Source organism: Pocillopora damicornis, chromosome 1, assembly GCF_964200805.1.
Source record: "Pocillopora damicornis chromosome 1, jaPocDami1.2, whole genome shotgun sequence".
NCBI classification, from domain to species: Eukaryota; Metazoa; Cnidaria; class Anthozoa; order Scleractinia; family Pocilloporidae; genus Pocillopora; species Pocillopora damicornis.
The window spans coordinates 33,980,186-34,007,725 of NC_142670.1; the positions used below are offsets into that span (position 1 = coordinate 33,980,186).

Genomic DNA, 27,540 nt, shown 5'->3' on the forward strand with positions numbered 1-27,540 from the left:
TCGCCCTTATCAGCTTAGCTTGTCTCTTGAAGCACGGCTCTTAAATAAATGAGTTCTAGCAGGAAGATAGCTAATACCCATTCACACCAAAGCTTAAACATGTTTCAAAGCTGTTTCGTTAAACACAGTTTAAATTTATTTTTTTCATAGAAGCTGCCTAGACCGATGTTTGTCGACTTCCAATGTACCATCTGCCTATATAAAACTTTTTTTTTCAATGCATTGAATATACAAGTTAGTGGCTACTTAAAAGTTATAGAAAATTCAGTTCTCTGTTTTTGATTTTCGTTCACTTAAACCTGTTTTTCTGGTGTGTTAGGGAAATAAGTTACTGTACAATAGTATTTCTTTACCTTTTTCATGTCTAGCTCAGTGGGACTGGTGTGGTTCGTTTGATTACCAAATGGTGGCTGGAAACTCTGGAGTGAACAAAAACGTCAAACATGTGATGACAAATGCCCATTCACTGAGTAGAGAACGTTCACGAAAATAAAAGTATCCATTCGTCCACACCTTCTCCCTAGACCAAAGCTTAAAGGACTAGGATGTAACTAGTGGTATTAAATGCTGCTGCCCACTGAGTGATAGGCCTGTCCAATCCAGGTTTACCCTCAGCATTTTACCAGGTTTCCCTGACACTTTACTGGTAACTGAGTCTAGCCTCTTGCCTAAGAACACAACACATTGAACTGGCCAGGACTCAAGCCAAGTCAATGCTTGGTCCCAAGAGCCATGTACTTACTACTAGTGCCCAGTCGTTCAAAGGGGCAGATAATGCCTTACTACAGGTAAATGATTTTCCAGCAGATAAGTGTAGCAATAAATGCAGCACTATCCACCAGAGAGAGATTTATCATGAGGATAACACAATTTGCCCTTCAAGCAACCAGATCCAGGTTACCATATCTTCTAGGAATGCAACTTACTCTTGTGCGTAACAAAAATGTAATGCTTTTCTTCCTATCATGGTCACATTCATAAAGATAATAAAAGCAGACTGTTTAGATGGATCATATTCAATACCTGTCTTTTCCTCTTGCCTGGTTGGTGGACAACACTGTTCGACTCTTGCCTCTCTTCCTGAAATTTTTTAGCAGCTTCCTGGCTGCTGTCAACTGAATGCTGCAGTTTTTCTTCTACAGTTATCAGGTATCGGTCACTTTCCAACTCTGCTCCAGGATTCACCTGTTTTCACATCGAGTAATGGCAGACACAAAAAATTTACAATATCCATGCCCTATTTTCATTTCAAGTTAACATTATTCAGTCTTTTTGTGAGAAAATATGGCCTTGGACTTAACCCTTTAACTCCCAAGATCTGATTGTCGATTCTCCTCTCTAGCTGCTACACATGCCTTAGTAAATTGATTATGAGAATTAGGTGTTCAATCAAGGTAATAAATTGCACCTGATGAGTCTGAGTATTCTCACTACCTGTTTACTGTATAATGTATGGATAATACAGGGCGTGAAATTAACTTTTTTTTCTGATAGCCACTTGGCTACTAAATTCTTCAGATTGGTAGCCAATTCAAAAAAGGTTGGTCGCCATTTTCAAAGACAAACAAAATCTTTCTTTACGCTGTCAGCGTTCTAGATAGACCCTCCAAAATTAAGTTAGGGAAAAGATCTTTAACGTGCTACAAAGTGGACACTAGGATGGATGATATACAACGTTCAGGCTCATCTAAATCCACGATGGCGTCTGGTTATCGATCGAGATGCATGTGCTGCGTTTTGGAAACAAACTTAACAAGGAAGTTTGCCGCGGATTTATCTTTGCAAATCTTTTTAATTCACTATATCTCTTGGTAAGGTTATGATGAAACGTTCTAGTCGCCAATTTGGCGACTAACTTTCAGGATTTGGTCGCCAAAGTGAAAAATTTAGGCGCATTGGCGCCTTAATTAGGTGCAATTTCACGCCCTGTAATATAGGGAGAAGTTACATGTTAATCACTTCTGCGGGTTAAAGGTTAACAGGATTGTGCTTAAGTGAACATGCGTACAGAATGTATTTTTTTCCTTAGAACAAGAACTTAACCATCCAAAACAATTCAGTCATTACCAGTTAGAGTTTGCTAATGTGTCACACTTTGGTCAGCCTTCTGAAAGACCGAGTGGAATGCAAATACAAGACACAATCTTCATCAAGATACCAAAACTGACCTGTGCTACTTGTACAAAAAGAGAATCCAGAGTTTTGGACTCCTCGTCATAAAGTACTGCCTGGATATCAAATAAAAGACACTATGATAAACAGTTAAAATAAAATTGAATTTAAAAAAAAAAACCATTACGGTGATTAATAAAGTGGGACTTACTAGACAGTCCTCTTTGATGCAATATTTAGCAAAACAGCAGAGAGTATCTACGCTGTTAGATATGTACAACCCTTAAAGTTAATGATAAGTGTATCTAACAAATAAATAATAATAAAAGGAAAATGAAATACAATGATAACAACAAAGTGGTAACAATTAATTAATAATAGGATGGGTTTTAAAGCTGTAAAAGCGTTTCTCTCTCTTGCCTACAATCATTTCCATTCCCACCCCTTACTCATGCCCTTTTCTCTCTGGTTTCTTCACTTCTGTCTCATTTCACAATCAAAATAGGTAAGCAATCAAATTTCTTCTATTTTTGAGTGAAAAATGTACAGTTGAAGGATGATGGACAATAAATAATGACAAATTTAAAGCATGCAAAAAGCAAAAATAAGACCAAAAGTTTATAGCATACCTTAGTTCCTATAATCTTCAAAGAGCCATCCTAGTACAGGTCAGAATAAAAAAGAAAAATAAAAAGACAACAAAATGGAGCCTTATAAAAGTCAGTGGAAAAGGACAACTCATTTTATTTAAAAACAAAAACCATCTGAAATGAAGCTGCTTTGGATATCTATATATTTTTTTTAACAGCATCATGGTTTGTACAATTTTTTACCTGCCAAGTCTTAGCTTTTTTGGTCTTCTGATGAGTGTAAAGGACCTACAGTATATGAACAGAACGGAACATCTGTCAAAGTTGGGGACAACTACACTGTTATATGAATTTAGAAAAACTTTAATTCCTATGAGTAATCACAATGGCATTTCTGCTACAATATCAAGACAATGGCAGACAAATGACTACATTAAGAAAAATACTAATCAGGGAATTATTAGTTGAACTAATACAAATTCTCCAAAATTAACATCATAAAAATTGCATGGAAAACAGCAAGGACAATTACTAATGAGATCTTGGGAGGGAGAGTGTTACTCTATTTATTTATTTATTTATTTATTTTTTCATAGGCTTTCTGGAGGCAGCAATACCTCATCACTTGCTCACCTTCCCTCATTCAGGTGCTGATAAAACATTTGAATATAATAGCAGCTAGAGATTTACATGCATATGTCCTATACAACAATTACTATTAGGAGAACAAAAGCCAGGCCAGCAAATCACAAAAGAATTATACTATAAATAAAAAAATAATAATAATAACAAACAAAATGAATAAAGCTATTTCAATTTGGCCATTGTGCGGTTTACCTAAACCCTTTACATTCTAGATAGTCATGGAAGCCATTCAAATACAAAATAATTAAGCTTTTATATTGGAGAGATTTTTTTAAAGTCCCATGTAACTTTTTACGTGGTGTTTAAAAACTTCTCTCAACCCCCTGACAACTCACTCATTATTGACACTCTTCAAATGATCTCCATGAGTACGTATCCCCTTTCATAGGGGTTTCTTGATAAGATTTTTATTGTATTATTCACATCTCACTAACGAAGAAAGAGTGTCGGAGTAACTACATGCAGTATGTTAGCGATACATCCATAATTTTACTTGTACATGTATAGCAGAAGCTCCCGATCTGTAAAATCTGACCAACTACTATACAATCAAACATATGATAGAAAAATTAGCCTTTAAATTTGCTCAAGGAAACAAAGAACAGCATCGCTTCAATCACCTACCGAAAACTCATCCCAAGACATCTTGGAACGTACTGCTTGTAGTTCCTCAATGACTACTGGTCATTCAAAATTCGCCGTCATCCCAAAGTTTCCTTGCATCCACGCAATTTTTGCAAGCAGGTAGGACGGTATCAAACGTAAAATTGAATCCAAGCTAACTTGCACTTTAGGTGCTCGTTTAAAACGATTCACAAAGCGTTAAAATCTCAAGCAATTTATTGCCGAGACGAAGTTTAGTTAGCGCCATATTTGTATTACGCGGGATGTATTACTAGTTCCAGGCCTTGTCCTTTTTCGACGATTACGTCACATTTCAGCACTTTTGCAACATGGCTTCATTCGATGAGTACTTGACGATCGGGAATATTTTCCTAGTCATCATTTTCTTGCTCATTTTAAATCAACTGATTGTGCTGTATCAGTTTAGGAAAATGCCACCGGGACCTCGTTTGACAAGCTTGCCTTTCATCGGCAATTTGCTGAGCTTTGATTCAGGAGATGGTTTCATGAAGATTACAGCAAGGTCTGTTTACTAAGTGAACATCACTTTACCGTGGCAGTTTTCGTATCTTATTTATCTCATTGCGTTTACCTAGTTCTTTTGCTTCTTTTATTTGTGACTCGTCGTTTCTAAAGAATCCTAGTAGTAGGAGCTAAGGGGCTCGTATTCTACAGTTGCTCCGAGATCAGGTGAAAAAAAAGCCGTTCCAAAAATATATAGAGGGGTCATGGAATTATAAACATTCCGCATCTGTGTGTATGTAGAACGAGTCGCGAAATGGTTGTTAAAGTAAAGCCCGCACTTAAAAAAATTCTCGAAAGGATGTTTGATGTAAAAATAAGTTAATATCCGCCACACTTTGGACAAACCGAATAATAAAAAGCAAAGGAAATAAGAAAAAAATAAATATCTATCAGCGATTGAAATCTTACAAATAATAGCTGAAAGCTAATTATGCAAAATTCATTGTCAATCAGATCTTTTGTTCAAGGGTTTTGTTTTTTAACATGACCATGCAAAATTTTCAATAACATTACAATTACTGTCATATTTTAGACATGTTTATAAACCTAAGTTATCTATCTATCCAACTTAGGCGAAAAAGATTTCGCACGCTCAGCAAAATCGTTTTATGTTTTAAACTGTGACGTCTGTGTGGAAGCGATCTTCGCAGCAATAACTCTACTAAAGCAGTATTGAAAATAAGGCCCGGAACATTCATTTCTTAAATCGTAGTTCACATATATGATTTTAATATAACTATTAACAGTCATTTATTCATCACTTCACGGGTTTATTGCAAACCAACATAATGGTTGGTTCAGTTGATAGAGCACTGCATGCACCGCTATCGCAGAGGTCATGGGTTCAAATCCCGTACAGGCCTGTATTTTCACTACTGCTTAAGTAGTGTTAATTACTGCGAAGATCGCTTCACATTCATTTCTTAAACCGCTTTTCACAGTGATTTTCGTACATATACAGTCACTAGTGTTGTCTATGTCAAAAATTTGAATTCTTGTGGCCTCTTACCATCAGTGGGGCATGAAATTATTGGTCAAATGTCAGTTTTAGGCAGTACTTCGGCACGAGCGTTTCTTAGCTCGCATGAGAATACAAGGTTTTGATCATACTAGCCTGCAGTTCAGGCGTCTTATAAGTGCGAGCTAACGTTATAATACGGAAGAAAAAGGGACTATCCAAAAATATTTTGCAAATCCGAAAAAATATTTAGAATCGATATATTTTAGACAAATCGCTTCTGAAAAGTTTGTCAAATCGAGAAATCAATTTCAAATCCTGATTTAATTCATAGATCCACAAATAACTTTCATGAAAATCGAAAATGGTTTACAATCCAAGAATCTTTCCAAAATCCAGAAAATCCCAGCAAATCAAGAAAAATATTTTGTCACGTGATACTTGCGCCAGTGGTAAGCACTTTGTCACAATACAGCACATCGTGTCGCATTAGGTCGACTTGGAGTCACTACGCGAACGGACTAAACTGTAACAAGGGTATTGAGATGTTCTGCCACAAATGTGGAAAAGAATTTGTAAGCAGAACATCGCAGTAGACTTGGCACAGTTTAGTCCGTCCGCGCAGTGACTCCAAGTCGACTGTATCGTGACAAAGTACTGACTACCCGCGCAAGTGTCTTTGACACAGTTTCTGGTTCTGTTTTCTCATAGCTTGAGGAAGAAGTACGGGAGAGTGTTCTCAGTGAAAATTGGAAGCTTCAAAGTTGTAATTGCCGGGGATACAGCTTCAGTCAAAGAGTTGCTTGTACGAAAGTCTGCTGATTATGCCGGGAGACCTCCTCTTCATAGCTTCATGCGTTCTACTTTCGGTATGTTGAGCTCTAAATTACAATATGTGATTTGTAAACTATGTATAAACTAAACATTGAAATTAGTCAGTTCTGGAGTCGCGGCGCAAGGAATTCTAGGAAATTGGGGTTATTTGGAACCAATTAGGGAAATCAAAGATTTTGAATCAAACACTGGAAAGAGTAAAGCAAAAAATTATTCTCGGTGATAATCTGGGGAGAGGGTTGCGTATTATGGTTATCTATGCAACAATATTTATGGACGTGGAAGAAAAGTGGCAACCGACAGATATACAAATAGCAGCTTTATATATAAAAATCGAATAATCGATTAATTTAGATCTTCTTTGAAGACGTAACAGTTCCTTTTTGACCCATTTCAAACTTTATTCATAACCATTACGATTTCCTCCTATGTGATTAGTACATTAACAGCTTTATTTTTACTAATCATTCTGTGCAACTGTAATCGGACAGTGTAATCGGACGACAGTTGGCTGCAATCGGACACCAGTAATCAGATAGTTGAAGCAGCCAATCATATTTGGTCCTTTCAGCCAAATCCACCAACCACAGAATTGATCACAATAACTACAGTAACAACCACTTGTTCTATATATAACTGTGGAATTTCCAAAATTGAGGAATTTTTCACTTAAGATATTGTCTCCACCAAAGACATTTGTCCTAAATGTATTTGTTGTTTTCAGAAATTGTAACGGTTATGATTAATTGGTAACGGGACTTCGTGTCGTCAAATTCCGACTGTAATCATATATACTCGTGATTGACAGATCGGACTCTCGCTTCGTGGTCGTCCGATTTTGTTAATCACTCATATGATTGCAGACCGAATTGGGCGATACAAAGTCCTCCTAGCATTATTAACCCTTTGACTCCCAGATCAAATTTGTAATTCTCCTTACTTTCAACCGTACAATTCTTCTAATGTTAGTTCAGAGAATTTAATATTGGATCAACTACTTATCCCAAAATTGACATTTTTCTTTATTCTCATCACTCATCTGGTTGATATTGTATTGATACTGTGAGGAGAAATTCCTTCTTGGTCACTCATGGGAGTTAAAGGGTTAACGGTAAATTCTATCAGGACCCCTACATTACTGGTTTAACCTTGCGACAAACCATCAAACCCGCCATTAAGATTTAAATGTTAAGAATCCCTCGGGTTTCCCCGTGATCAAGACCAATTTTTCATAATTATCTTCAATTCTGCTTTGAAGACGGGAAAGACATCGCAGCAGGAGATTACAGTCCGGCCTGGAAATTTCATCGAAAGATCTTCATAGCAGCCATTAGACGGTACCTATCTGATAAGCAGGTGGTGGAAAAAACAATTGCTGAGCAGGCAACGAAACTAATGCAGTACTTTGAAGACCAAGGTTTAAACGATTTTGACCCTGCGAACGTCTTGATGGAGAGCATTGCTAACGTCAGTTGCCGTATCTTATTTGGAAAACGCTTCGACTCATCGCATTCTGATTTCAAGGAACTTCTCAAACTGAACGACGATTTCTTCTCTGATTATGACATCAATACACAAAGATTTCTTTTAGATTTCTTTCCTGTAGCAAAATTCTTTCCGTTTCGTGCTTACCGACTCATGTACGAGATGATTGATCAGGTTTACGAAATTCTACGACGCCAGTTAAAGATTCAGGAGAAAGAGTCTTCCAACTCGGCAGAAGTTGACAGCCTCACCGGCAGTTTTCTCCAAGAAAAGGCTGCCGCTGAAAATGAAGTTGGTGCAGAAGAGAGAGCATCTTTCCTATCAGATGAATATATGCTGAGTAACATGAGAGACATGTTTGTCGCTGGTTATGACACCACTAGTTCTACCCTGCGCTGGGCCATTGCATTCCTTGTCCATCATCCTGAAATTCAAAAAGAACTACAAAACCAGCTGGATGAAGTGGTTGGAAAGGATCGGATGCCAAACCTAGATGATCTACCAAATCTTCCCCTTGTCCAGGCCATGATCATGGAAACGCAACGTCTTGGTAATGTTGCGGAAAACACTCTTCCTCACTACACGCTGAAGGACACTACACTAGCTGGCTTCAGGGTTCCCAAAGATACTATCGTATTTGCTAATTTAGCGCAAGTTCATCTTGATCCAAGCTGCTGGGAGAATCCGCACTCTTTTAACCCTCACCGTCATATTGACGCAGATGGCCAACTGATTACCAACACTGGTAACTTTCTACCCTTCTCAGCTGGTCGCCGGGTTTGTGCTGGCGAAGCACTGGCAAAGGTGAGAGAAATATGCCAAATTTAATTTCTCTACGTGATTCTGAAATCTGTCAAAAGTTGCAATCTCTTTCATGCAAAATATCCATATGCTCCCTCTTTTTTGTGTTTCAAAATCTCACTTAATCTCATATGCGAGTTCTTGATACAATTAACAAACTGTTTTGTCCAGTTATGGATTTATAGAGTGAGTTTTGTTACTGTCCATAATATATATTGGACGACATGTTGGACAAGAGGAAGTGTTAATCAGCCATGCTTAAGCCTCTAGATCTGTTACTTGGGGAAACCCGGACAAACTAGCAAGTTCCAGGCGTTCAGTTAGTTACTAGTGGCGAAACATCAAATTGCGCAACAATGGCGGAGGAGTGAAAAAGCGAGCGAGGCTTGGGTCGGGTAATTACGCGGCCCGACCCAAGTCTCCCTCGTTTTCACTCCTCCGCTATCGCGCTTCGTTTTACCAACAGAAGGCCTGGCACAGGCTACTGACAGACAGTCAACAGAAATCTTTCTCTTCTCGTAGGTGGAGCTGTTTCTGTTCTTGACGTGGATGTTGCACAAATTTACATTTCTACCATCTGAGGACGGCACTGTTCCTGACCTCGAGGGGCATACTGGTCTTACCCATTTTCCAGCCCTTTACAAAATTAGGGCCAAAAAACGATCATTGTAGTAGACGAAAATCGGTGCGAAAACTTAAGTCGGGCAATTTTTTAAGGTGGATCCTTGTGAGAAAGGCTACAAAGCTCAAAGACTGACCTAGTCTCGTATCCAGACCTTCCACGGTCAAGCGGTGGGGAGGTCCTACATTACAGGAATACGGTAAAATCTGGCGCGAGCTTGTTCAGTGATAAATGTACATTCAGCACTAAAGGATGCTTAAGTCTGCTTCTTTGTTCTCATTTAATAAACTGTATGAAAAACATGTCTTTTGCTGCACTTGTCCATATCATCAGTTACATTTTGGCATCACTGTAGTCTTGCTATAGTAAAACAGCGATGCGAACATCGTTGTGTTTTTGTTGTGATGCTCGAGGCCTCATTGAACTGTAGACCAGAAGTTCCTCGGATAGTTTAGTTTGCTGAATGTGTATGTTTTTTTGAATAATCTTGCCATTACGGGCCTTTTGACCAAAAGCCAATGGAGTGGACCGTCCATTAACATTAATCGGAAAAAAATCAGACCATAAAACAACAGCGGAAACAGCAACAGAGGAATTCTATTTATCCCTAAATATCTATGAGGAAGTCCAATAATTGCAAAACTAGACTAAACTACATTCACAAGCTCTGATTACATAAATATGATCTAGAGACTTCTTTCTTTTGTTCAACATTTATATTTCCTGGTGTGAACCAGCTAAAGATCGTAAAATATCTCCTTGTGGTCCAAGCGCGAAGCACGCCGGCCATTAACCCGAATGGGGATAAAGGTTCCATAACTTGCAGTACAGACCGAGAAAACGAGGTTGGTAAGATACTTATTATATCTCCGGGTTCAAAAAGAAGGGGAAGATTTTTCAATTCAAACAAACTTTTGAATTAAGAAGGCCACAAAGTGAACTACAGCCCGCTAAATTGACAAATCATTGCGTACATACTAACTGATAGACATAATACACCATCACCTCTTATGATTGCGCGCCTTGGTCTCAACAAATCACCAGACACGATCGCCAATTTACACTGAAGAAATGTAAAATGGTTTTCGTGTTTACATAGCCTGATGTAAACACGCGGGAGGTTGGGAGAACACGAGATAAGCGTAGGAAACCATGACGCGAAGCGGAGTGGTTTCCAGCAACATTTTTATTCTTGAAAATGTAAAAGCAAAACCACGGAAACCATTTTACATTTCTTTTATAAAATAACTAAAGAAAGAGGAACGAAAACCGTGATTACATACGCTCATGTAAAATGGTTTTATGGCCAATCAGAGCGCGCGTACTATTTGAATTATTTTATAATATATACTTTTGCTCAGTTGGTAGAACTAAATTACCTTGTGATAAACCCCACCCACCCCCCCGCCCCATCCCTCTAACCTACGCAGTCACCCAGTTTCTTTCGAAATTCACCCCTTAACTTTTTTGTTGCTAATCTAGACACGCAAATTCCTTTAAATATGATAATGGTTTAACCTCTCAGGTCTGAAAGGAATGCCATGATGGAAACTACATCTTCACGCAGACTGTTTTTACTTCTGTGTAGAACTCGTAGGATTCTTTAGCTCCTTCTCGGCCAACCCCTGAAGCTTTGAATCCTCCAAAAGGCATATTGAGATCACGGACCAGCCAGCAATTACACCACACTGTCCCTGCCTGGGGAATAGAAGCAGAGCCGTCTTTTAACGTTGTTATACTAAAATATCTGGCAACATTTTATTCTTGAAAATGTAAAAGCAAAACCAGAATGTGTTCAACGAAACTCCTTCTAATAAGCGACACAAATCTGCCTCGTAGTGTAACAGAGAAAAATCACAACACAATTCTCACAATGTTAGCGACCTAAAAGACATGTCATTCGTTTTGTCAAAACAGTGGGACAGCACTCGCTCGATAAAAAAATATGTTTGCACCGCACAATACAAACATTGAACCAAAAATTTGGTATCATAAATCGAAGTTGAATGTGACTAAAATACGATAGAGATGTCGAAAAGATAAGGTCAGGACACTTCTTAAACAAAAAGACCTTGCCATGAACTGATAGGTCCGTCAGCCGATTGGAACGTTAAAGTACGTGCCGCTCAGCAAACCTTTACTAATTTGTGTCTTGTACCTGTAAACGTTTTGATACTCGGTGAGTGCGTGAAAGATTCTCTGACCAAATCACTGCTGCTAGTCCGTACTTGACACCATTAGCTCGTTTGATAACCTGACAAGAAAAACCCACGGAAAAAAAAAGGTGAAGAAATTAAACCAGCAAACAAACAAAACTAACACAAAACAAACTACTCAAACTAATATTTAAAATTTGCGCTTCTAATGCATGGGAATTGCACGTGCGTCAGGCGCGCGTGAAGCTGCAAGACACGTGTCACTCATACCTCTTCCTCGTTTTCAAATGGTACAATTGCCACTACTGGACCTGTAAAACAGAAGAGAATCTCACACATAGACCTTACCATATTGACTGAGCAATAGCCAGTCAGTGCACACTCTATAGCGCATACAACCCTAAGTCTCTCTATGCCCATACAGACTGCCTTCTTGGCGTCACTTTTGAGCGAGAATTCTTTTATTTTCAATATGTTGTAAGGGTTAAAAAAGGTAGTTTGTATGAATAAAATAACAGCAATTAAGCCCGTCGTATAAAAAAGAGGTCTAAGAACTGCCGTAATTTTATTTTCAGTTAATTCCTTTGTCCTAACTCACCAAATATCTCTTCCTGCATGCAGCGAGTGTTGTCCGACAAACCGGTAATCACCGTGGGTCGCATAAAGTATCCCTAAAACGCAAACAAACAAGGAAACAAATGTTGAAAACTAGAAACAAACCTTCCATCTCCACACTTAAATCAACAAACAAAACAGAACCGTGCCTACTTCTGTGTGAGGATTAGGTAGTTCCAAAGGAGAGTCCTTTCCTTCGCCACAAACAATCTCTCCGCCTTCATTCACGGCAAGTTTCACATATCCAAGGACCTTGAGAAAAAACAAAACGCCTTAGACCAGATATCGATAAGATACAAGGCACGGTACAAGTTACCACGAACATTAAGATTAAAATAAATAATTTGTCATAAATATGTAATCTTGATACACAGAATTCTTCTTTTCTCTTTTTCATTTTTTGCGATAACGAGAGCGAGAGCGCTATCGAAAAAGCTATTGATAACGTTAATGTTACCGATACGAATACCAATAACGAAATTGATGACGCTGCCGATTACGACATTATTACCGATATCATTAATGCTACCGATATAACGATAATGGGCTAAACTACAGAATACAAGGCCATCACCAACCTAACTAACCAGCTCCAGGGGTTCGTTTGCTCTACTACCGAGCCAAACAAGCAGCTACATTAAAACAAAGGGGGTAAATTTTCTAAAAGAATTGTGGTGCTGCGTCGATGGGAGAGTATAACGGGGTAATTCAGCAGAGCTAATAACGAAGGGCTAACGCTCGAAACGTCAGCTTAGAAACTCTTTACGGTGACTAATTTACGTAATTAACTCAGTTGATAATACTAAATTACCCTATACTACAAAAAAAACCCTGACACTTCACGTGCATATAGATTATGCCGAGCCAGACGAGCCAAACGAGCCAAGAGATACGCTCCTTAAAAAATCAAAACCTGTATTGCGTAGTTCCTCTAAATAATGATAACGAGATGCCGTTAACGATAAAACTAACAATAACAGTTGTGATTCCAAAAACGATAGCGCTACCGATGACGCTTTCGATGCCGAAAACGCTTACGATATAACGACATCGATAACACCGCATGATAATGATAACAATTGCCTATGATAATGTAGGCATCCGTAGAATCGAATCTTCTGGATAAATTTCCAAAAACTTACCTTAGCTAAGTGCTCCTTGCTTACCAAAGCTCCGACGTTGGTTGTTGGATCTTTTGGAGAACCAACCTTGAGTTGCCTGGTATAAAGACAAGAGACAAGAGGCAAGAGAAGGAAAAAGATCACTAAATCTCTAGAATTATTGTCGAGTCGCTTAAGGCTCTAAGTCTATAGGTCTTTGGTCTCACTTACACCTGTTTACGGCCAATTCTTCTTTCCCTCTCCCCCCTCCCCCCCCCCAAAAAAAAACAGTCACCCATCCACACCCCACTCCCTTCTCATAAGACAGTGAGGCTTACTTCTCTCTTCACACAACTGGTAAATTAAACAAATTCCAAACTCTCCTGAGCTTAATCTGATTTCATACAGTGGACCTTCTCTTTAATGCGACAAAAGTTTACACCAGTCAGAAATATTCATTTCTCTCTCATAATCTAAAATTGCAAAATGCTGTACCTGGTTCTTTCCACAAAACCCTCCAAAAACTGGTCATAAATTCCTTTTTGTACATAAACTCTACTGGTGCACAGACAGATCTCTCCTTGATTGGCAAAACTGGACCTGAAATACGAAATAAAAACGTATTCATATTTCACCATAAGATATTTGCATTCATATAGCTCTTTACCTTAAAGAAAAACCTTTTCCCGCAAACAAGCCATGAATACAAAACTTAACACTATTTCTAAGACACCAGACTAAAAAATAAGTTTGATTCAAAAGATTTAAGTCACACAGATGCATGTAAGTTTGAAATTTTTAGGGATCCATATATCTTTGCCCAAAACATAATCAAACTCTTAACAACTACCAATTGAGTGTATAAAGGCACACCCAAAAAAAAAAAAACAAACTGCTTAGTGATGAGAGTGTTTTGCAAGGTAACTGTAAGTTAATGTGGAGCCTCATTTTTCCCATACACTTTGGACAGCTGCAATAATTCCATAGCCAACAAACTTTGAATGAAATCCTTAACACTTAATTTTTTCTAGCTGCAAAATGTTTTTGATGTACATTACCACAAAAAATATGCTACAAATAGATAATTTTATAAAGTGTATCTAAATTATGATCTTACTCTGGACAGATAAATTACTAAACACACCTGACAGTTGTTGCTATGGACTTCTCTAAGTCTGCGTCATCAAAAATTATTGCGGCATTCTTCCCTCCGAGCTAGAAAAAAATTGCAAATAAAAAATGAAGAATATGGATACTGATCTTAGGGCACAAAGGATTAAACTTGCCCAAAACATGCTCTCAACAATCGGAAAGCTTATTGGGTATTTAAAAAAAGCACTCACTTCTAATGAAGTTTTCTTGTAAAAAGGAGCTGTCATTTCTGTGATAACTTGACCTGTGACAGTTGAACCAGTAAATGAAATCACAGGAACATCAGGGTGTCTAGCGATGGCAGCGCCTGCCTTGGGTCCAGTGCCCATCACCAAGTTAACAACACCAGGAGGCAGACCTACAGTCATTGACCAAGACATGACACATTAGACGGGGGGATTTTGATTGTATATTGAAGAGATGCAAATCAGGACAAAGAAAAATATGAAAGGGGCTCTAATATTGGGAACAGCTCGAAGTCAAACAAGCCACAGCTGCAACTACCTGAAACACATCCAGCCATGTTACAATTGCCTAGCATCTTGCAACTGATTGGTTCAGAGGTCATGGCACAAGTTTTCAACACCAATCAAAAGGCAAAGTAAAGGTTAAATAAATTATTAATGAAATCCTAGATTATCATTTATACTCTAATGAAAATTGCTGAATGCTCAGGATATGAAGTATACTTAGTAGTGTTTACGAGAAACATGACTGTACAACTGCTGAGTTATAAATTTTGGGTAATTATCTTTTGAGCATGATTATTATAGTAACAGTGTAAATAACAAGCACAACATTACTCCAGCTTGTTATGATACCCATGATCTTAGTGCGTATTTTCCCTATGTCTGCCAGACATTTCCCACAAAGTTAGTTCTGAGAGTTTGGTCTTGGATCAAAATAATAATCCTCTAGTGGATATATTCATTTATTCTCATTACTGGTCTACTTGATTCTATATTAATATTGTAAGGAGAAATCTTGCCTGGGTCACTCCTTGGAGTGAAAGAATTAACTGAAATATTACTTTTTCTACCTGCTTCATTAAGCACCTTGGCCATCATCCATGCTGTGACAGATGTCATTTCACTTGGTTTGCAAACAACAGTATTTCCAGCGGCAATTGCAGGAGCAATCTTGTAAGTCAGAAGATAAACAGGCAAATTCCAAGGGGAGATCAATCCAGCCACACCAATTGGACTTCGGATAGTGTAATTCAGTGCACCAACATTTTCTAGAACACTGGTACTATTAAAGTGAAAATAAATTTAACTTGTTTATTAAAAAATTATGGTTAGATTGGTTGTGCTATTAAAAACATTAAAGAGAGGATTTCTTGCTTGTGCACTTTTACTCAGTTTCAGTGACTGGTAAATTAATCCCTAATAGACATTTATCATGGGATAAAGCAGGAAGCTGACAAAAACTACACAAAAAAATTGGATAAATGGCAAAAAAGCAAAGGTTGGCTGACAGCTGGGAATTTTGCCATCTACACGTAACCAATTTGAAAATTCATGCTAACTAACTAACTAACGGAGAGATTGATTCATTCACTCAGTTTATTGATGTTATGTAGTAGTACTATTAATAGTACTTAAGTTGGGGATCAAATTTATTTAACCCTTTAATTCTCTTAAGATCTGATTGTTAACTCTCCCCTCTAGCTGCTACAGATTTCCTTGTAAATTAGTAACAAGAATTTAGTGTTGGATCAAGATAACAATATCTACCTGTATAGATATTATAGGGGGAAGTTACATGTTAATCACTTTTGGGAGTTGAAGGGTTAAGAAAATGTGTAAGTCAAGTACTTACTGGTTTTCCACTGAGGTACGTATAATTGTAGAGGCAAAGAATCTAAAGTTATGGCAGGCACGTGGAATGTCGATTGTCTTAGCCAGCAACACTGGCTTCCCCTGGTCTTTTGATTCTGCCTCAGCAAATTCATCCAATTGGGCCTCAATGAGATCAGCAATCTTTCTCATTATACCTGCCCTATATTCTGGTGTGGTTACAGACCAGCTGCAAAGAAAATTAATACTCAGCATTCATACTAGAAGTCAAACAAACTAAAGAGTTCAGAGGGCAACTGATATTGAAACTTTCTTTAGCTATTCTAACAAAAATTTTCAGAATTGAAAAGGATTCCCCTGGTACTTAAAAGAACAATTCTTTTGTAGCTGCATCTCTTAATCAAAATCTGGCAAACAATATGCAAACACAAACAGAGAGACAGACAGAAAGACAGACAGAGAGACAGAAAGACAGATAGACTGACAGACAGACAAAAAGACTGAGAGACAGATGGACAGACAGACAGACAGACAAACATGCAGACAGAGAAACAAAGAATCAGAGAGAAAGGGAAATTTCCAGGTGTAACCACACCTAAAACCTGGCAAGTAAATTTCTATTATCATATTCAATTTGAAGACCATGCTTCATGTTCCTTTAGTGCACAGTGACACGTTTGTTGGCAACGAGGCGTACATGTTGAAGGGGGAGTTTTTTTTTTCTATAATATTTAAACTAACGCGTTGAAAGTCAGCTGTGCATTCATTGAGATATGATGGACTTAGGAAATAAGGAAAACATCAGAAAGGCTATAGTTGGTCTGCACTACCTTTCGAGTAACTACTACGAATCATTCATTTTCCGATCCCAAAACCCTCTACGTGCTTTATAGTTATGGTTAATTAAACAACGGCGTAATGTGATTATCGTAGTCTATAAACTGTGAGATTTTAAGCCACTGACTACTCTGTATGTACTTTATACATAATGAAAGAAATCACGCCGTTAGTTAACTACATTATTATACATATTTCCCAATGATTGCACCTCATGTGTACAATCATTATATATATTTCCCAATGATTGCACCTCATATGTACAACATAGAGATTTCGCAACTTTATTAAACATTGATCATGATAGAGTCAGTTCGTGATTTCAGGATCAGTTTTTTCCAAAGACTAAATTAGGAAAACAATGCGTTCCCTTAACGGAGATAGAGAATCTTGTTAGCCACAAGCACAACTAGCATGCGTTACTCAACCCTAACGCTAGGCTACAATTATGGTCACAGAACTCATATTACCTTTCAAACGCTTCATTTGCTGCCTTAACAGCTAAATCGACTTCTTTTTCAGTACTATCTGGAACCTTACAGTGCACCCTTCCCGTTGATGGGTCGTAGCTGTCAATGTGATTCGTGCAAGGTACGAATTTTCCTCCAATAAAGTTCTGAAGTACTAACATTTCAGACGCCATCTTGTTGTTCTTTTGGCGGTAGACTGGAAAGATTATTAGAAGTCCGATGGGAGCTGGGGAGAGCTCGTGTCAGCCCCGCCCCTGTTACACCCCCAATATTTAACTGAGCGAGACTACTATGAGAACTTCTGACGAAGGACGTAAATTATCAAAGCAACGAGAAGCGAGTAAAAATCAAATTAAATGGCTTTGCTTAAAGTGCCTGCCGAATTGCCAGAGTCAGCTGACGAAATGAAAATTAGTCTGACCTCTCTTGCCATGTCTTGTGCCCAGCAAAGACTGGACTCTTGGAAACTAGGCACTTGGTGCATGGACACCCGGAATTAACTGCTGAAGATTTTGCCTCACAAGAACGAGGTGCTTTCGAAGTCATTCTTGAAAGAATTGAAAGTGACTATAAACTGGTTTTGCCCTATGGAAAAAATCGGCTTTCCAAGGGAGGAAATGCAAAATGGAGGGTTGTCGGTTAGATTGTTCTAATGAGCAAGCGCTAAATTTTTAATAGAACGACAAGGTCATTCATTAACATCCCTCAAAATTTATTCGCTTTAGAGCCTTTTATTTACAGTTCGATGACATCTCGCCGGATAGACATAACTTTCACATATTTATGTCAGCATCAGCTACTATTTTAATGTACCAAAACAGCTACAATACTAATATGTAACATATTTGTACGCAAAACATGATGAAACTGACACCAGTGTACGTAACTATATCGACGCAGACAGGGCCAAGTAAAGTTTGCTAAATAGGTACGCTGCACCAAAAAGTGATAGGAAACTGAAAAGGTTTATCAGTCCATCTCATGATCCTGGACGTCAATGTAACTCTGAACTGTACATGTTTTCAACAAAGGTGACTTTTACAGATTTGCAGTTTAGCAGTTACCATCATACAGGGGGTATAGCCAGGATTTTTCAAAGGTGGTGGGAAGGGGGAGGGAAGGGGGAATCACACTGTGTCAACAGAGGGTTCTCGCTAGCTTTTTGCCGCTTGAATAGTAAAGGTTGTTAGCTTAAAAAAAAAGGTTCACAAAGGAGGGGAGGGTCACGGGCACCTCCCCTGGCTACGCCTTTGTTATTATATACCAAGGCAGTAAAAATGTTAATATGAGGGCATCAGTATAATGGCTGACTTTAAAACGGCAAAACAAATCAGCTGTTAGGGGTAAAATATGACAAGTTTTTATCGTTGGTCGTAGAAAAAAGTTGACCGTAAAAAATTTCCCTATCTACGATGTGTCAGTTTGGAAGGGTTAAAGTCTTTGCCTGGTATGTGTCTCGTCTTGTAGCAAATGTAGTGAAACAAAAAATTACATTACAATGTTAAGCAAATCTTACTGTATCATTTACATTCTTATGGAAAACAAAAGGTTTTTTTGGTGACAAGTAACCAGGCCTCTCTTACAGATTCAAATCATTCTAACTTGTAGGTCTAGAGAGGATGAGCTTTGGGGGGATCACGTGGTTTTCAAGGGGGGGGGTGGGGGTCGTCTTAGCCTGCAGATTATAAAGGGGAGAACTATAGAACATTGACTTCCAATGAGGAAGGATTATAGGAGATACTACAGAGCCTAGAAAAACTTGGAGGCCACAACGGACAACTAAAAGCTTACTGGTCGTATCTTCATTTCAGTTCTCTTAAGTGAGTAATCATATCCTTTCCACCCAAACCAGCTAACGCCATCGTAACATCCGTTTTCTGGTTGGTAGGTTCCTCGGCGATAATAACCATTTAGATTGCTCAACCAACAATCTTTGTACCACCAGCCTCCTTTACAAACCTCACCACAGTTCAGTTCTCCCCTTAAGTCATTGTCTCGGTCTTTTGTTGTAAATGATTGACCATCGTGATACGAAAACGAGTCTCCGGCAGTTCCTGAAATTAATGATCAAAACAAAACTATTATCATCGAAAGATCGTGATCACACTGATAGCACTTGTTAAAGGGTTTATGAAATAGTCATTCAATCGATAGCAAGTCAAGAGGAGGCATTGGGGCCGAATAGTTAGGATACTGGATTTGTAATCTGGGTTCCCGGGTCAAACTTGTCACTCTGCTACTCACTGGGTTTCTTCTCATTGCCTCAAGTTCAATTCTGGTCTGTCTTCCTGTCAACTGGGGTTTGAAACACTTTTTTTTTTCATTCATCATGTTTAGGTTCTAATTTAGAGGGCCACAAGTTTATCAATTTGTAGCTATTTATTGTCATTATAATTATTAAAGGGAATCATTCAGGTTTCAAAAAGTATTACTTATTGCTTTTATCTATATTTATCTATTTATCTTATTATCATTATCTCTCTCTCTCTCTCTCTCTCTCGCCTCTTTCCCTCCCTCTCCCCCCCCCCCCCTCAAGGAAAAGAGAGAACACGAGTTTGCATTTATGCAATTCTTTAACTATTTCGATGTGACGATTTTAGAAATGAGACAAGGAGAACTAAGGCAGCAATGATCATGTATCACAGCAAGTGGGGTTAGAGCATAATTGAAAGAATCATATTGCTTCCAGTCGTCGCCAAAACAGAGTTTTATTAAGAGGGGAACTGACTGACTGCTTATTGACTCAATGAGGGTTCATCGTGACACAATCAAAATCCTCCCGGTTCCCGGGAGCAAGTTTACCTGAGTAGCTTCCGATTCTTAAAGTGTAATTAGATCCCTCGCTCTCAACTTTAAACCAAGTGTACTCAGCATAAACAGTATTCCCAGAAAAATCCTCCAAATCAATACGAAGTTTGTAGCCCTCGCTGTTAGTCAGGCGGCGTATTGATTCCAGTCCGAGCCAAAACTCGCTAGTTGTGTTACCAAAGCCATATTTGTAACTGCACCAGGTGCGATAAAAGTCAACAGAGCCGTTCAACCTATTCTGGAACACAGTCCAACCCCCGCCAGAGGTTGTTTGGTCACAATAAACATGAAAGTCACCTGAGCCATCAGGGTCGATTAAATAAACGCCATTGCTTCTCTTTCCATCTTTATAAAGCTCTGCGCAGTTTTTAGCCCCTGCAAGAAGAATCGTGTGACAATCGCTTAACTTTTATCTTCACTGATTTACTTTGTTTGTCTATCACAGTATTCCATGAATGAGGGACCATAATCTGATAACATTTGCTTCTAGTGTGGCTTGTACACATGTTACTTTTTATAGAATTACTGACATCAGATAAGGGAGAGGGGAAATAGAAGACACAACCCCATGATCCATCATCAAAGTCTCAGTGAATAGAATTTCGTAACATTATTGACAATTTAGCCCATGTTTGACTCTAATGCTGGCGATGTTTTCCTTCTAACCATTTCTTTCCAAAGATCACATTGGTAATTCTCTTTACTCTCTGCCATGTATTTCTTATTATGTTAGTTCCAAGAATTTGATATTGAATCAGCTAACAAACCCACTTATTTATTTATGACTCTTTTAGAAAATTTTCACAATTAAAAATGTAGTGAATTTGTTTCTAAACAGGTAGCTGTCAATACGAAGACTATCGGACAAAGCAACAACATGCCTTTAATTTTCAAAGCTTGTCAATGGTACTTACGCAGTATGCAATTTTCTCCGTCACCATGGTATGTTGGCTTACAAGTACATGTATAGGATCCAGCAGTATTGTTACAATAAGCATGGACGTCACAAGAGTGTAGTCCCTCAGCGCATTCATCAATATCTAGAAATGAAAAAAAGTAAGTCCATTCTGAAAAATATTTTGGGAAACTTATCATGAAACAGCCACTTTTTTTTTAACTTTGTAGTGCAATCTTAACCCTTTCAATTCCAAGATCTCATCAGCAATACTCCTTACACTCTACCACACAATTCTTATGATATTAGTTTGGAGAATTTGGTGTTGGATCAACTAAAATTCTCTGATCGCTATTTTTCTATATTCTCACCACTTGTCTGCTTGGTATTGCGTTCACATTGTAAGGAGAAATTCTCTCATGGTCGCTGATGGGAGTTAGTTTTAATTCCAAGCAGGCTAGTGAAGGGCTCTTGTTTAATAAACTCAACAGTGTCTTACCAAATTCGCAATCTTTTCCTTTGAAGCCTTTTTTGCAAATGCAGACGTAGCTGTTGTCATCGTACTGTGCCGCGCATGTCCCATTGTTCCGACATGGCCAACTGATACACGGAGACTGTGATAAAACAAGAAGACACAAACAGACACTCCATCGCAAGTGTTTCAGGAGGATTATGGTTTGGCCAAAAGTTTTCAGTTGAAAATTAATGAATTGCAATAGATAAAACAAGATTTTCATGCACCTTTTTAGTACCTCCGATTTATATGGTAGTCAAAGTGCATTATGGAAAATAGTATTCATATGAAATTCGCTCAAAGCGTCAGAACCTTCGCTAAGACTTTTATGAAACCTTATAGAAATAGGAGAGAAACTCGGAGGCACAACTGGATAAAATTTGCACGCAGTGGGTGGGACTCGGCGGTATATGGATCTTTTCACAAACCACTCAAAACCCTCTTTGATTGGCCGGAAACATTCACATCCGTTTGGCGAACTACTCAAACTCGGTTGTGATTGGCTATCCAGGCTGCAAACTACCGTGAGAACCACTAATAATCGCGAAGCCTCTCCCCTAGAGTCCCTTCGTTTGTTCTTGTTCCTACTAGAGTTCATTAACTTGCTACGGAGGAAGACAGGTTTATAGTTCGAGGCGATCCAGTTTGTCGGAAGGAGGACTATTCTCAGTACGATGTTGGCTTGGTTTTGGTTTTTTTTTCCAGGACAAGCTCAGGTTCATAGAGAATGTGTGGAAACCAGTTGAGCTTTATGACTTCCCAGCGTCAGTAGAATGTTCGAATTCTAAACGTCATTTTGTGTGAAGCTGGATGAAAAGATTTCCCCGGCTAGCGTACTCCAGATACTCTCGACGGTGCATTTTATTTACCGTGTCTTTTTTTCGGAGTCCAGTGTGGGAGATATACCAATAAGCTAGACAAGTATCCATTCACACTTTGGACATCCACTGTTTCACGTTTTACCAAACACGCGAGCGGAAAATGTGAGATGCATAATTTGGCAGTCATTGCAATGGATAATTTGCTGAGAAATTTGAGAAGAGAAGCGGTCCCAATTTATCTGCAGATCAACAACTTACTTTAACGACCAACCAATAGAAATCGCGAAATTCTGAAATACCTTTTTAAAACAACAATTTTCTGTGGAAAAAAAACATAGTCCTCAGAGGTAGACAAGAAAATGATCCATAAAATGCCAGTCTTTCCGGTAATTTCCAGGTACTGTTAAAATTTCGGCGGCGACCAAAAACTACAACACCATCTGGAAACTGCATTCTGAAATGCGACATATATTTCTAGATCCATTCAAAACGAGATGATTACAACCGTGGGTGCTATCATACTGAATAATTTGTCACAGGAAATTAGGAATAGCAAATATTTTTCTTTTATGTCTGATGAAGCAGCTGACATATCAAATAAAGAAAATCCTTCAGTGGTGATCAGATTTCTCGACTCGACCAAAACAGTTAGGAAAGAGTTTGTGGGATTCTACTTTTGTAAGGATGTAACAACAGGAGCAGCTATCAAAGATTTAATAATTGGTGCTGTAATTGAGTTAGGACTATCTATGGATGACTGTCGTGGCCAGTGTTATGATGGTGCGGGCAATATGTCTGGGCGCTTGAATGGAGCTTCATCACTTTTAAGGGCTGAACATGACATGGCTATTTACGTTCACTCTATGGTAATTATATGATTTTATTAAATTCCAAAATAAATTTAGCCTTTAAAAGGTTAAGACACAGAAATGATTTTTTGGTACAGAATTATGCCTTTCTCAGGAGGCGGTGTTAATTTGTCTGAATGGTTTGAAGTGCATGCTCTCATGATGCAGGAAAATTGCAATTGCACTCTTCCAACCCCCCCTCCCCCCCCCTCTTATCCCCCTCTTTCAGCGATGATATTGACCAGTCCCTAATGTTGTCTACGATGCCAAATCCAACAATGAATTGCAACCGCCCCCCCCCCCCCCCAAAAAAAAATTCAATTCTTTGATAAATTATGTGAGAATTACGAGTTTCCACTTACCGTGATACTATAATGATGATGACTCTGACTGAGGACAAACTTCTCTGAGTTGTTGTAAATATCCGACGGAAGCAATTCACAGATCACTTTACCAATTACATCGCGAAACGCGCCCAAGTTGAAAGAGAAACATGACGGAATGTTGACACAGGCGAGCCCACACTCGCTACCTTTCAGAACATAGTCTGAACCAATGCTTGTGATGTTGAGATAAGAAAACTTGTGAGTCTTAAACTTGGCATAAGCCATTCCTCTATCAGTGCCACGGCTCAGAGTTTTATTGCGTGTTTCGATAACTTTTGCTCCTTGGGATGAGGATGGGAATAAAGTTGTTAAAATAATAAGTGACTACTTAGAAACAAAAGTAATCGCCAACAGCAAGCACCAAAGATTCTGTCACATCCGTCTTGTTACGAGCGTGAAACCAAAAATTGAAAGGACCGGTTGTTTACTCGAGGTCTAACTCAAACCGCGGTTTCATGCAAGCATTGGGCCACAGGTATTCTCTGTGGAAGGTTTGATCAGGATTTAATTAAATAAAAGTCATTTCCATCGTTAGCTTTGGGCCCACTTAACACTGTTCACAAATTTAAATTTTCAGCTAAAAGGTTCGGCTAAATTAATGATAGTTTAGAACGCGGTTTTGTTAAACAACTGTGAAGATTTAGGCCATTGGTATCGTAGGATCATATGTTTAGAGCTTCTTGCACATTATTAGCAGTGTCGTAAGCGTCAAGTAATTAAATAAAATGAGAAAGATGGAATTCGAAGGTCTACGGTTTTTTTTCTTGTGGAACCTTTAGCAGTTTTTTCATTTCCCTCGCTCGCGACAAAACGAAAAACATTTATTTCTTTCCCGAGCGTAAAATTTACTATACATCTGATTCTGATGCATTCAACATACCTTTACATGCATTTGCTAACGAGACGATGATCATGACTACACTAAAACAACTCCTGAAAAGTTTTATGACTCCAAACTCCATTCTCAGTAGCAGCACCAAACTGACCTCACCTTACAACTGAAAAGTGATCGGTACTATTCGAGTTGAATTATGCAACGTTTGGGAAAATTGTATATAAAACAATATATAGAATATTCTAATTGCTAGTTGTTTAGATAAACGGGTCTCTTACACAATCCATCGATTGAAACCCTGTAATGAAAAATATGATCGATCTTTATGTGTCATTCAGTTCCCTTGATATATTCTTCCTAATAGCTTGCAACTTTTTATGTCAAAATAATAGAGATCCGTTTGATTATTTAGCCCCTTCAATTTCCAGGCTTGAAACTCTTCATTTGTCAAGCTTATTAAAATTTTAAGAAGTCTAAAGAACCAAATTACGTAAAGAAAACAGTATCGACTAAATAGATAAATGGATAGATGACTTTTATTTATACACGATAATATTTTTAGCTACAAGCTTGCGGGGTCGTGTGAAGAAAAAAGGAAAATTACATGTTATGTAAATATAACTTGAATTTGAAAATAGAAAATGATGTATACATTATAACTTCTAAGTAAAAACAAAATCAGTTCGTATAAAGTGACATTTGAAGATGTTTCAGAAAGTGATTCGGGAAGAGTGACCTTATAGCCTTTGTAAAAAAGCTTGAAGATGTTTAATTTATAATACAAAGAAAGTTTAGGCCACTTGATCTTACTTGTTTTTGCAACGAAACGGTAAACATCTACTGCTTCATTCCTGTTTTAATAAATTATACAATGTATAACAGTCCACTAGGTGACTAAGGTTTTGTAACATCAATATGTCTGAGTCGGGATACATTTACGAAGTAAAGTGCCTCTGACATGCGTGATACCAAGGCATAATTCCTTTTAACTATAACATGTTTTATTTCCTTTTTTGTTTTATTTATAGTTTGTACCATTTTGTCTTGTTCTATTTCGTTTTGGTATTTTTTTGGCTCTTTTTTGTCAGCTTTTTGCTTAAAAGTTTTCAGCATATGCTGTACAGAATAAAGCATTATTGTTATTGAATTCATAACAATAACACGAGTAGCAGCCTGAGGTGGCTATAATGAAATATGCGACGTTTCAATTAAGACGTTTAAATTGATTAAATTGAACTGTAAATAATTATTTTGTGAAATCAGTAAACATTAGTACTGATCGATATTTACATCAATGTTTTTTGAAAAAAAAGATACAGATTCCCTATTCGAGGAAAGACCGAATTTTTGTTCATAGGCACTGAAATGATTGTGAGTGAAATTAATTAATATAACAGTCCTCCCAGAGATTAGCAGGTGGAACGGAAGTTTTATCGTTGTTTTGGTAACATTAACTGAGTCAAAAATAGCCATTAATAATTTAAGTGGTTTTTTCGGCACCATTTCAAAATGCATTTCTTACAGACGGGCTCCCGACAAACCTTCAAATCTCAACTTCCCATTGCCTTTCTGTAATATTCACGCATTTGTTATTAATTTTTGGCTGAGTCAGGTATCACATATAAACCTCCATGTGTAAGGAGTTCGAAGTCTGTATCTCGCTGTTTGGGTCTTACTTTCTTTAATTTTTCTCTTTTTGCAGATATTGACAGAGCAGCAAAATGAGTGCGCATGCTCCGCTACTCCAACCATTTGAGCGTCCGGGCGTTTCACTTAGCTCTGAACATGCGCAATAGCCCTTTCTTTCTACACGTAGTAGTATTTAGTGGTGGTTAAAACTGGTCGGAACTCTTTTACAGACATGCTTTCCAAAACGTCGAAATGTTTAAGATTTAAGATATACTAATGGATTTATAGACTCGTATTTTACAGGTAATATACATGTTTATTCATCTATTCATTTATCCTATCACACATTTGATATCTCTCTTACTTTGGTCACTTTCGTTAACTTTTATCTAGGAAGAGTGAATAATGTCGGTGTAAATCGCTACATTTTGTGTAAGACAATCCTTAAAGAGAGAAAATTCACATTGATAACATGTTATTTAGTTTTATCAATTTCATTACTATCCTATCATTATAGACCATCTTACTAAGAGCTGAACACACTGCAAACACACTAAGACAAGTCACACACGGTTGTGATACTTTCTCCGCTGAAAATATTCCAAATCCCTCTACTATCAAATATTTCTCATAATTTACGGGATCTTTCTTAGTCGTTACGGGCCTAAGCAACGCTTTTATGTCATCAATTAACAGTTTTTTTTAGCGCTTCCGTATTCCAGGTGCTGGTCTTTTAATAGCAATGCAACCTACGATTCTTACAACAGTAGCCTACATTAAACAAGTATAGTGGAATACTTACACCAGTTGATACTTTATAACCAACGATAAAATATAAAAATGAAATTACTGGTAATTACGTATTTGAATAATCAAACAAATTTGAAATCACGCTCAAATCAGTATAGTATACACTGTAAAATTAAAAGAGCTGATTTGGCCCCAAAAATGGGGCCAAAACGAGTGAGTCCAGTTTGGCACTTGCTTAGGGTCAATTCAGCCCCATTGAAATGGGGCTGTTTTTGGCACCAATTTTGGGGCTGAATTGACCCCGTTGTAGGGGCCAAATTGGACCATGTGAAGGGTGAATTTGAAAAATACAGGGGCCACTTTGAAATTTATAGGGGCCAAAACAGCCCCCGAAATTTCAGCCCTCTCACAAATGGCCCCTTTAAAAAGAGCCAATTCAGCTCCATTGTGGGCCACTTCAGAAGTAGAGGGCTCTTTCCTCTCCATGCTGATTTTCCCCCTTACATTCAAATAATGAAAATACACCACATACTTTATCTTTCAAACACTCATTTATTAGCTTCTAGATATTGTTTCTGTAAAAACCTTTTATGCTACCTGATTTTACAGTTATTAAGAATCTTAATTGTGGTATAAAACAGACAAACTTTGAAACATCATGTGAAAGAATATAACATACATACATATTTAACATTAATTCAACCATTTTCTAAAATAGATCTCTTCTCT

At 38.0% G+C, this 27,540-nt stretch overlaps 4 protein-coding genes across 5 annotated transcripts in view; 1 reads left to right on the forward strand and 3 right to left on the reverse strand.

Moving 5' to 3' along the window:
* LOC113674541 (uncharacterized) overlaps positions 1-4,239 on the reverse strand; it is a 27,738-nt gene extending 23,499 nt beyond the window's left edge. For both annotated transcript variants that reach the window (XM_089202142.1, XM_089202145.1), the window contains exons 1-6: positions 3,972-4,239; positions 2,946-2,990; positions 2,742-2,771; positions 2,169-2,228; positions 1,024-1,185; positions 354-419 (exon numbers count right to left, since the gene is read on the reverse strand). In XM_089202142.1, coding sequence (XP_089058268.1) covers positions 354-419; positions 1,024-1,185; positions 2,169-2,228; positions 2,742-2,771; positions 2,946-2,990; positions 3,972-3,992 — 384 coding nt within the window. In that variant the 5' untranslated portion in view covers positions 3,993-4,239. The remainder of the gene's footprint in view (positions 1-353; positions 420-1,023; positions 1,186-2,168; positions 2,229-2,741; positions 2,772-2,945; positions 2,991-3,971) is intronic.
* Positions 4,207-9,498, forward strand: LOC113674542 (steroid 17-alpha-hydroxylase/17,20 lyase). Its single transcript, XM_027191016.2, has 4 exons — positions 4,207-4,494; positions 6,166-6,323; positions 7,547-8,577; positions 9,097-9,498. The coding sequence occupies exons 1-4, from the start codon at positions 4,301-4,303 to the stop codon at positions 9,244-9,246; spliced, it is 1,533 nt and encodes a 510-aa protein (XP_027046817.2). The 5' UTR covers positions 4,207-4,300; the 3' UTR covers positions 9,247-9,498.
* Positions 9,499-9,773: 275 nt separating this feature from the next.
* Positions 9,774-17,538, reverse strand: LOC113674543 (2-aminomuconic semialdehyde dehydrogenase). The gene is made up of 12 exons (XM_027191017.2): positions 17,326-17,538; positions 16,041-16,247; positions 15,259-15,470; positions 14,411-14,577; positions 14,212-14,282; positions 13,563-13,667; positions 13,110-13,185; positions 12,121-12,219; positions 11,951-12,023; positions 11,623-11,663; positions 11,355-11,450; positions 9,774-10,894 (listed from the first exon to the last, which is right to left on the reverse strand). The coding sequence occupies exons 1-12, from the start codon at positions 17,496-17,498 to the stop codon at positions 10,748-10,750; spliced, it is 1,467 nt and encodes a 488-aa protein (XP_027046818.2). The 5' UTR covers positions 17,499-17,538; the 3' UTR covers positions 9,774-10,747.
* A 490-nt stretch (positions 17,539-18,028) lies between these two features.
* LOC149053436 (microfibril-associated glycoprotein 4-like) lies at positions 18,029-23,841 on the reverse strand. The gene is made up of 5 exons (XM_089202293.1): positions 23,574-23,841; positions 21,528-21,642; positions 21,048-21,173; positions 20,128-20,508; positions 18,029-19,379 (listed from the first exon to the last, which is right to left on the reverse strand). The coding sequence occupies exons 1-5, from the start codon at positions 23,820-23,822 to the stop codon at positions 19,105-19,107; spliced, it is 1,146 nt and encodes a 381-aa protein (XP_089058419.1). The 5' UTR covers positions 23,823-23,841; the 3' UTR covers positions 18,029-19,104.
* Between the last annotated feature and the right edge of the window lie 3,699 nt (positions 23,842-27,540).

Excerpts from the sequence above, each read along its gene's own strand:
- LOC113674542 (XM_027191016.2), top strand. The coding sequence starts at position 4,301 with ATGGCTTCATTCGATGAGTACTTGACGATCGGGAATATTTTCCTAGTC. Across the intron at positions 4,495-6,165 it reads TTCATGAAGATTACAGCAAG|CTTGAGGAAGAAGTACGGGA; the intron begins GTCTGTTTACTA and ends GTTTTCTCATAG. Across the intron at positions 6,324-7,546 it reads CTTCATGCGTTCTACTTTCG|ACGGGAAAGACATCGCAGCA; the intron begins GTATGTTGAGCT and ends TCTGCTTTGAAG.
- LOC113674543 (XM_027191017.2), bottom strand. The coding sequence starts at position 17,498 with ATGGCGTCTGAAATGTTAGTACTTCAGAACTTTATTGGAGGAAAATTC. Across the intron at positions 14,578-15,258 it reads CAAGGTGCTTAATGAAGCAG|GTCTGCCTCCTGGTGTTGTT; the intron begins GTAGAAAAAGTA and ends CAATGACTGTAG. Across the intron at positions 13,668-14,211 it reads TCCATAGCAACAACTGTCAG|GTCCAGTTTTGCCAATCAAG; the intron begins GTGTGTTTAGTA and ends TTCGTATTTCAG.
- LOC149053436 (XM_089202293.1), bottom strand. The coding sequence starts at position 23,822 with ATGGCTTATGCCAAGTTTAAGACTCACAAGTTTTCTTATCTCAACATC. Across the intron at positions 21,174-21,527 it reads AGGAAAAGATTGCGAATTTG|ATATTGATGAATGCGCTGAG; the intron begins GTAAGACACTGT and ends TTTCATTTCTAG. Across the intron at positions 19,380-20,127 it reads AAGAATCGGAAGCTACTCAG|GAACTGCCGGAGACTCGTTT; the intron begins GTAAACTTGCTC and ends CATTAATTTCAG.